Below are 9402 nucleotides of genomic sequence, written 5' to 3' on the forward strand. Positions count from 1 at the left end.
GGTATTTACATTCCGGGGAAATCTGGTTGTTTTATTTTCCTCGCAGTGGCACACTAAACATTTAAAGTATTAAAAGGGTGCATACTCAGTTCAGAGAAAATACAAGGATGTTCTTTTTATTCAGTGTTGCATATGATCATGCTGACAATGACAGAGTTTCATCCATTTAATTGAAGCAGAGGGAATCAACATCTTCCATATCCCAAGAGACTATTGACACATTCAGTCTTTCTACCCAGAACCTCTTCGGGCAAAGAGGCTCACATTAGACCAAAGACTCAAAGCTTGGCCAACTCAAACTCTTAAAAGAGTTGACAAAATTGGTTTTGTTTGGTTAGAACAATTCCCGCATGGGCAATTAAAGCTACTAAAACATCCATTCCTGCTTATGAACCACAAAGTATACTCCACAAAGTATACTCAGAAATGCAAGTTGATTTCTTTCAGTGAATACAAAAACAGTATCACCAGCCTCCTAATAAAGACACAAATATATATATATATATTTATATATATATATATATATATATATATTGTCCTTGAAATACATCTGTAGAAAAGTAGGCCATCATTAAACCTTGGGCCAAAAATATTTCTTTCCAACAAACAAATTTTCTGAAATTTAAGGATCAAACATATTAAGTACTCAAATGAAGCTGAAAGTTTGAACTAAACTTAACAATTCTTTGCTCAACAGATGGTAAAGGGTAGTAAGAAAGTAATACTCGTGTTGTACGTGCTTGGGGTTTTTGCCTCTGAATTCACTCATTTGGACATTAAAAATGAAAACATCCCGAGCAGACTGCAGACTTTGTTTGAACCGCTGATGCACAACTAAAAAAAAAAAATCGGTTTTATAAAAAAGAACAACATCAAAACTCATTCAGCTGTAAAACCTTTTCCACATTATTAATCCATAGTACATATGGAGGAATACTAAGTGCTGATGATGTAAATATCAGCTAAATGGTTTCCTGACGGTGGAGATAATTAGTAAAACAGCCGGATTTTAGGCCAAAATTAATCGAAAGTATAAGTCACAATCTCTTATTTTGATCACAGTGATCATGAGCCACGTGACCACAGGTAACCAATGGCATATAGACCATATCCAGTTTGTGTGGGTTCTGGCAGTACAGCGCGGTTCAGTCCTGAGAGGAGGCTCTGCTCAGACACCCACCTACTGCATGCCCAGGTGCCTGGTGGGGGACGCCTGACCTGGGCAGCCGGTGACCGGAGAGACTGACAGGCCACGGAAGAGGAGGTCCATGGAGGGCAGAAGAGGCTTCAGAAGACTGACAGGGCAGAAAGCGGAGCCTCCATGGGGGGTGAAGTTGACTTTATTGGGGTCAGGGCAGGAAGGCTGGAGGAGAGGCTCATGCTGACAGGCAGACCTGGAGCTGAAGAGATGCAGAGAGTGGACGGTATGTACCACAGGGTACCGGCTCATCAAGGGCTTCAAGAACCACAACTTTGCATGCAATTTTGCACATTTATAACATCATAATCGCAAGTAAGTCTGCAACTAACAATCGGGGCGAGGGGGGGGGGGGCTGAGGCTCTCTAGTGGCCAGCCACAGTGATTACATGTTCATATGTTCAGTGCATGATGCCTTGTTCTACAAAGAGGTTAACTTACATTCCCTCCTCGCACACTCGTACTCGCTCGCAGCCTTCTGGCGGCTCGCGCTGGAAGGAGTAGGTTTTGTTGGGACGAGGAGCGGAGGAGCAGGGCTGCAACAGAGGAGGATCCAACGCAAACGAAGGCAGCGACGTCGACGGAGCGGGACACGCCGTCTCACAGTCCACGAGCTCTGCAAGAAAGGACAGAAACATTCAAACTTTTATGAATAATACGCAAATGATACATTGCGGTTTGAAACCTCCGCATACAGTACGCCACAAAAAATGAAGGGTTGTCTAACCTGGCTCTCCCATGGGACAGGGAGACTGTGACGGAGACAAAAGAGATGAGTTCAATGGAGAAGGGGAATTTGATGGAGACAGAAGCGATGGATCTAGAGGACAGGGGGACTGAGAAGGAGAGAGGAGGGAAGGATCCAGATCCAAGGGGCCGGGGGAGGGCTCACTCTGAGAGCCACTGCTGCATCTCTGGACGGGGACAGGGGCCCTGTGGCCATCTGGGATATCCAAAATCTGCAATATTCAGGAGGAAACAAGTGAAGGAGTTTCAAAGCTGTTTCATGACAACAAGCTCGTTATCTTATGATTGCCAGTCTGCCAATCTGTGCCTTGCAGCTGCTTAGACATTAGGTCAAAATCGTTTTAGTTTTGAAAACTAAACCGTGTTACTATTGGCACTTTGATGATGTGACGCTCGATTTGCTCTTTCGGCACTTGCAGGGAATTTCAACAGCAGAGCAAAGTGTATTTTTTGCCTCGAGGCCCCCAGGGTGTTATAAAAACAATCTCAGTATCAAAACAGTGATGAAAAAGGAAGTATTTTCTTATTACGACAGAACTGAACCTGATAGTTTACAGGGGAAAAGGCAATTGTTAGCTTACTAATCTTAACCCTCAGTGTTTGTGAAGTGTAGCTCAGCGGCCTAACCTCATGCTTATCGTCAGGTTTCTCAGACACAAACACCTCTTCCAGCTCTAGGTTGAGGCCTTCAACACTGCGTCGCAGCCGTGTGGCGAGTCTGTTCAGCGGCATCAGAGGCAGCGTCTGGAGAACAACACGTCAAATGAAGAGTATTACCTAAAGTATTACCTAAAGCCACAGCTCCTTCACTCCTACACCGTGTTTGATTTGTTCAGTTTAGGTGATTAATCGCCTTAGGGGACAATATAAGGGAAATAGAAATTACCTACCACAATATTTGAAATGACCATTCATCAAATGCCCCACAAGAAAGCAAATTTTTGTCTATCTATTATCTTATTCTATTCGTATGTATACACCTTGTGGGTGGAGGAAATGGTTAAAAATGGGAGAAGACTTGTATTTGGTAATTGAAATCCTCATTTCCGGTATATAAGAATTATAAATTTGTTGCCAAATAAGTTTTTTTTCTGAACCGTGAAGAGGAAAAACCCAGAATTTCATGTTGTTGTGAGTTTAAAATTCAATTAAGCCGCATTAGTTTCGGGGCTTAGCAAAGGCGGGTCATTTTTAACCCGTGGGTCAAGGGTAAAAATACACACACATATACGAGACAGAATATTTCATCCATATGATGTGCTGTGATATGCTGGTTTCAGATGGTCTTCCTGTGACAGCATGGCATTAACGCAGGCGACGTGATGACAGCAGTTACTAAGAAAAGCACCGCTGTTTTTTTTTTTTTTTTACGTCCCTGTTACTAAGCGCTTCGTAGTCTGCCTGTGGAAGACAGTTTGTCATCACAAAAGAGCAAGGGCTACCTGAGTGACGCCTGCTGCATGACCTGCCGGCAGGGGGTGGTGGGGCAGCTCGTACCCTGCTGGGGGAGGAACATGGCGGGAGCGCTTCTGCAGCTGGTTCCTCAGCTTGGCGACCTGAGGGCAGAGTGGAGTAAAACGAAAAAATGATTCAAGAGTCACTACGATTCTCTCTGAAAGGGGAGCGTTTACTCGCTTTCCCCTCGGGGAGCTGATCATGTTTTTCCGTGCCATCGGCGGAAGGGTGCAGAATAAAGGGTGTGAGTAAGAGGGAATAACAGGGACGCTGATGGATGAACTGCTGGAGTGATACACTGATACTTGCCTCCCTCAGGTGCTCCGCACTGCCCCACGAGGCCGAGCGCTTGTGTCCGCCGGCGCTTCTCCTTCCTCGGGTCTCCTCTGCCCAGGAACTTGGAGTCTTTGAAAAAAAAATTATGTTATTCCAGCATGGTGAATAAAGAGTCCTGTATTTGGGGGGCTGTGGTATAAAATGGCCTTTTTTTGGGGAATTTGGCAATTCAGCCCTTTTTGGAGGCCTCTTACTTATTTTCTGTTAAACCCAGTGCGCTTCCAATAAGCACTACAACGTAAGAGTACAGCACAGAAGAAAAGCCCCACAGCTGTCTCGCACACGACGCAAGCGACGAGAAAAACCACCCAGAGCTGCAAAACAGCTCGGCTTCCACACAAATCCAAACCACATCACGGTGGGGACTACACCTCAGTGCACTTACACGCACGCACACTATCGCACATTAAGTAACCTTGTTGTTCACAAAGTCAGGTACTGTGGAGAAAACACAACTAAGACAAACAGAAAACACAGAGCGTTCATTGTGCACTTCTTCTTTTCTTAGTCACAACTCCTTAACGTCAAACTTTCACTCATATGCTCGTACCAATTTCTTCACATGGACTCTTGATTTTCTACCAGAGGGCGCCGGGTCGACCGCTCCCGGCCGTTGGTTGGGAGCAGACGATTGGCAGTTCATCCTCACCAGGTGAAACCCAGGTTGAGTTGACCCACGGGAAAAGATATTCACAGTTCTGGTGCCTCTAGTCAACTGCTTCACACGCTCACTGGCCCCTCACCGGCATCATAAGGCAGCTAGCGTTACACATTTAGCTTGCTCTGTCTGCAGTACGGCTATGTCAGGATTTTCCGTCCCCGAAATACCTGACCTGTTCTTCAGGTGTCGGCCTCACAACTCAGAGAAACCTCACTGGTGCCTTAAGTGCCTGCAGGAAAACACAGACACCATCTTGTCATGTCCAGTCCACTCATACGTAGTGCATCGCCCGGCTAAATGAGTCAGTCATACAGTGACATCGGTGTAGAGTTACAGCTGCCAACCCCCCCCCCCCCATCATCCAACACCAACAACCCCACCCTGGCCAAAATATGAACAGGGGGGTCATGGGACTCGAATCTATAAAAAGGATCAAAAAGGGAGCAGAACATTTGGTCTGGCTAGTGTTTCTGCTTTGGGCGACTCATAGTGCTAATTTTCTTTCGGATCAACAGTCCAAAACCAAATACGATTCAACTTCCAATTATATCAAACAGAGAAGCGGCAAATCCTCATATTTGGAAGGCTGGAGGCAGAGAACATTCAGCATTTTTGCTTGATAAACACCTGATACATTTACTTGGTTATCAAAGATCTTGACCATTATTTTCTTTCGCTTAACAAACCGCTTTATTGATTAATTATTTCAGCATTCAACAGGAACAACTTACATCGAAATGTAATCTCCTGAACCTGAAACCAACACCACACTTATTTTCTTAGAGTGTGTTGACCCCAATTTCGTGGTGATATTTAGTGTTGTTATTGGTTTGCTTTGTATTATGAAGGATGTTATTTGTCCACACACATGCATGCCCATCTGTTGCACATATCCGTAGAATTACAGCATAGTTAAAGGCGGTTAACTACATTTATTATCGTTATTCAGTGTAAAATGTATGAGAAAAATATTGCACGTGTTTTTTGGAAGCATGTTATTATTTCTTTCCATTTTACGTGCTAATGGCAGATGTATGTTGGATCGTGTCTTGTAATCCCAAGTGGGATTGACCACATGTTTGTCATGACAGACAGACTATAACCTACTGTTTTTTTAAATCGACAGAAATAGAAATTAACATCACAATTTGAACAATAAGCTATAGCATCTGAAGTCATGGCGAGGGAGTGTGGCAGAAGGAGGTGCTGGTGGTTGGGTGCATGTGTGTGTGTGTGGTTGAGGAGAGTGCTGGGGGATGGGGTGTCTGTATAATGAGGTCAGGAGGGGTTTATTCCTCACAATGGAGGCAAAGGGGGTTCTTTAGGTTAAACTGTGTCACAGGCGAAGACGAAGCTGCGGAGCTTGCCGATGTTAGTCGGGGCTTTTGTGCACTAGTTAGGAGCAGATACAGTCGAGGGGGGAGCGAGGGAAGAACAGTGGAGTTTAAAGAACAACAAAAAAAAACGACTATTTCCAGTTGGCTGCCTTCCACCCGCAGCGTCAAACTGGAACCACCAGACACCTGCAGAGGCAACATCAGATATCTTGTTCTCTATAGAAATCCTTCACATACAAGAAGAGCAAGGCAGAGAAAACAGTTGGTCTCCTGCATGCTTTTTTTTTTTGTTCCTGCAACATGAAGCAACAAGTTTTATGGGGAACATGTTCTCAGTAGCACTGGTATAACAGACTGCTACTGATCTCGGCCCAGTTTTGTTAAATAACAGTCATTACACCAAGTCGTCACCACTCCTTTGACCGTGTCATGATATCGTATTATTCACCTGCGTGGCCTTGTCATTGACACAGGTAACAGCCGGGCTCTCCGCCTCTTTGGGCCACTGGCCGTGCAGATAGGGTCCGACGATGGCGTCCAAAGACAGAGTCCGGCGGATGGTGGGTTTCGGCGGGCGAGCCGTGGTCCTGTCAGCTTTTGGGAACATGAACAAAAGCGCATTAAGTCAGTGGCCATGTCTGTGCCTCGCAAGCCTGAACTCAGCACATGTCAGAACAATGTCGGTCTTGCAGAAGTAAAAAAAAAAACTCATGCGTGTGTGATCACGTTTAGCTCACAACACTGCATGTGACATATTTGTGTTTTAAAAAGTCCCTTTTAAAAATAGGTTAAACAGTATTTCAACACCAGTGGTAGCTGTTCACAAGATTGCCCCCAGGCTTCCTCCTCACCAGTAAGCATGCAGTGTGTAGAGTTATGTGTGTGCGTGTGTGTGTGTGCATGTTAGCTATTTGTAATCTCTGGCAGGTGTGGACTATATACCTGGCACAAAGCCATCCAACTACACAACACTGGCAACTGTCACCACAGGCTACAAGTACATCTACCACCAGCAACACACACACACACACACACACAGACGCAGTATGTTGTCATGTTGCAGGGCAGACTGAATGTATAAATAAACACCTCTACATGCAGATGTGACTGGCACAGTTACAGTTCAAGTCAAATAGAGAGGCTCTTAAAGCGGCTGCTGCGTTGGCGTGAAGCAGAGATCCCACAGGTCAGAGTGCAAAGAGGCGACTTAGGTGTCCAAATAACATTATGAGAGCAGTGTTATGTTTCAGGGTTAAAAGCCCTCATTGTTCAGTTGGTCAATGGTTCCCTGAATTAGTACGAGAAGCATGGCCCTGTCCTTTACACAGAACCATTGCAGTCTTGAAATCAAGGCTGTTTTTTGCTTTACTTTTCTTAAATCATATGTTGTGAATGAATTAAGGTCAAATGTAAGGACTTACTCATTCAAAAGGGCTTCATCGTGTGCGTACCTGAGGACTGTTGCTGCATTGCTTTCCTTTCGGGCTGCAACTAACTGACTATTATTTCCATTATTGATGAATCTGCTGATCAATTTCCCGAATTATCAATCGGTGTCCATCACAGTTTTTCAGAGCCCCAGTAGTTTTTGTCCAAAAACCGAAACATTTTGCGTTCACAATGATCGACCACAGTGAGAAGCAGCACATCCTCACGCGGTAGCAGCTGGAACAAGCAAAATGTTGACTTGAGAAACGACTTAAGCCATGAATGGGTTGTCAAAATAGTTGCTGATTAATTGTCTGTGCTGATTCATCTTTTAGAGTCTTTCTTTTGTGATACAATACAGAAAAAGAGAATTTCGGTGGAAGGAAATAGGGCAGGCTTCGCAAGGAAATTCGTAGTCGACTAACATGCACGCGTTCTTGTCGACTAATCAATTACTCGATTTGACAGACAGATCTGTAAAGCTGTTTGTGTGAGTTTCCCACAGAGAATCACATTAAAAGCACCACTTTAAAATAGTATGTGTAGCAGAGATGTGCTCACAAGTTTCTTGGAAATAAGTCATTCAGCATTTTAAAAAAAAACATAAAAACAAATAATTGAATGAAGAAATGTTAATCGACCAAAAAGACTGATTAGTGGTCAGCCCTAGAAATCAATGTAGTAAATGAAACCCACAGGCAACATCATTTCAGATATTGATATTGAGATATAGTCAGATATTGATCATAAAGTGACACCAAATAAACTTTAAAACACTGGACCACATGGAGGTGAATGCAGCCTCCACACCCCTCCTCCTCCTCCCGAGTGTGTATTTACCAGTCTTGACCTCCCTGCAGAGGAGAGCGGATCCCCTCTGGAGCTGGTATGGGATTGTGGCTCTGAGGGGCTGCAGGCTGGGGTTGCTGCACCCCCGAGGGGCTCCTCCACTTCTACCCAACATCCCCCACTCCGAGCTCCGCTTAAGAAAACACACACACACACACGCACACGGCTCTGCTTTTTCCTTCTTCACTTTTTTCACTGCAACTGCGCTGACTTCCCCTCGGTCCACATTCAGTTCATCCACGGCGATGATCCAAAACTCCGATCCGGCCTCTTGTTGGGCACCAAACTTGAGCTTTCTTTTGTGATGATGACCATGATTTTTCTTGCTTATATATTCGGGTTGAAGGCGCAGACACACACAGAGAGAGAGAGACGAGCTGAGCGCAGATTTGGGGTTTAACGCATCCTCATAAATAATCCTTCATGTTGCAGTGAGAAGAGGACACGAGCGGAGACCACGCGCTGCTCCCACACATCGCTGCTCGTTACTCTTGTCTGCAAAGTGACACCACAACAGCTCGACTCAACCTGAAGCAACTGTCTCGTGCAGTATGACTCCAAGGGAGGGCGACCTGGTTGGTTGCTGCAGAGTACTACTGAGCACGTATTGGTCTTCACACCCATCTGTCTTCTGAAGGGACCCCCCCCCCCCCCCGAAATAAACTTAAAGCTCCCATCCACTTTGTTGAAATTTTGTTTTCATGGCCCTTCCCCTCCTATCCTTCAAACCCACGTTCAAACCCTGGGGTCTATTCAAAGTGTGGTCCAGGGACCCCTAAAGGCCACTGCAGGGGCTCTGAGGGTCCAGACTTATATGATGGTATGGGAGAAAATCCTCAAAGGGCATGTAGATGTAGCTATTTCAAGCAAGTTATAACACATTGCAAGATGTTCATTCAGTAAAATAAACAAATTAAAATAATATTGAGTTTGATACCACATCATTGTCTATTGTCTAATTTCCCGACCTAAATGTCCACATTTAATGTAGTCAGGGGTATTTTTTGTACTGTTTGAACTACTTTTAACTATTTTGTGATCTTAGATTTATTACCATTGCTGCAAATGGTCGTGATCAACCAGGAGCGGGAGATACATGGTTACATATAACAAATAAAGTGCTTTATTAACAAAAAAGTAAGTAAAAAAAAAAGGATGGGAGAGATCTGTAGAAAACAAAAAACAAGAAGAAGAACCCAAACGCCTCAACACAGCGATGTGCGGTGAGAGAAACACGCCAACAACTGACATCTGCTGCTCAGGCTTTTTGATGACGTTAAACCACAAGATGGTGCCAGAGCACGTGTCCCAAGCAACCGGCTGCTTGATCCAACATCTCCATTGACTTGCTGTTTTGAAACCTTTCTTTTGGGGGGGGGGGGGGCTGGTTT

General features: G+C 44.7%; 1 protein-coding gene across 1 annotated transcript; it reads right to left on the reverse strand.

Moving 5' to 3' along the window:
• Positions 1 to 89: 89 nt before the first annotated feature.
• fam117aa (family with sequence similarity 117 member Aa) lies at positions 90 to 8262 on the reverse strand. The gene is made up of 8 exons (XM_079282359.1): positions 8003 to 8262; positions 6183 to 6328; positions 3710 to 3805; positions 3388 to 3501; positions 2573 to 2689; positions 1926 to 2157; positions 1640 to 1814; positions 90 to 1400 (listed from the first exon to the last, which is right to left on the reverse strand). The coding sequence occupies exons 1-8, from the start codon at positions 8124 to 8126 to the stop codon at positions 1181 to 1183; spliced, it is 1224 nt and encodes a 407-aa protein (XP_079138485.1). The 5' UTR covers positions 8127 to 8262; the 3' UTR covers positions 90 to 1180.
• Positions 8263 to 9402: the final 1140 nt, after the last annotated feature.

Source organism: Melanostigma gelatinosum (assembly GCF_949748355.1).
Source record: "Melanostigma gelatinosum genome assembly, chromosome: 13".
Lineage (NCBI taxonomy): Eukaryota > Metazoa > Chordata > Actinopteri > Perciformes > Zoarcidae > Melanostigma > Melanostigma gelatinosum.

What these genes read in the sequence shown, in the direction of transcription:
- fam117aa (XM_079282359.1), bottom strand. Translation starts at nt 8,126, where the DNA reads ATGTTGGGTAGAAGTGGAGGAGCCCCTCGGGGGTGCAGCAACCCCAGC. An exon ending in CTGTCCCATGGGAGAGCCAG is followed by an intron (nt 1,815 to 1,925) that starts GTTAGACAACCC and finishes CCTTTCTTGCAG; the next exon opens with AGCTCGTGGACTGTGAGACG. An exon ending in CGAGTGTGCGAGGAGGGAAT is followed by an intron (nt 1,401 to 1,639) that starts GTAAGTTAACCT and finishes GCATCTCTTCAG; the next exon opens with CTCCAGGTCTGCCTGTCAGC.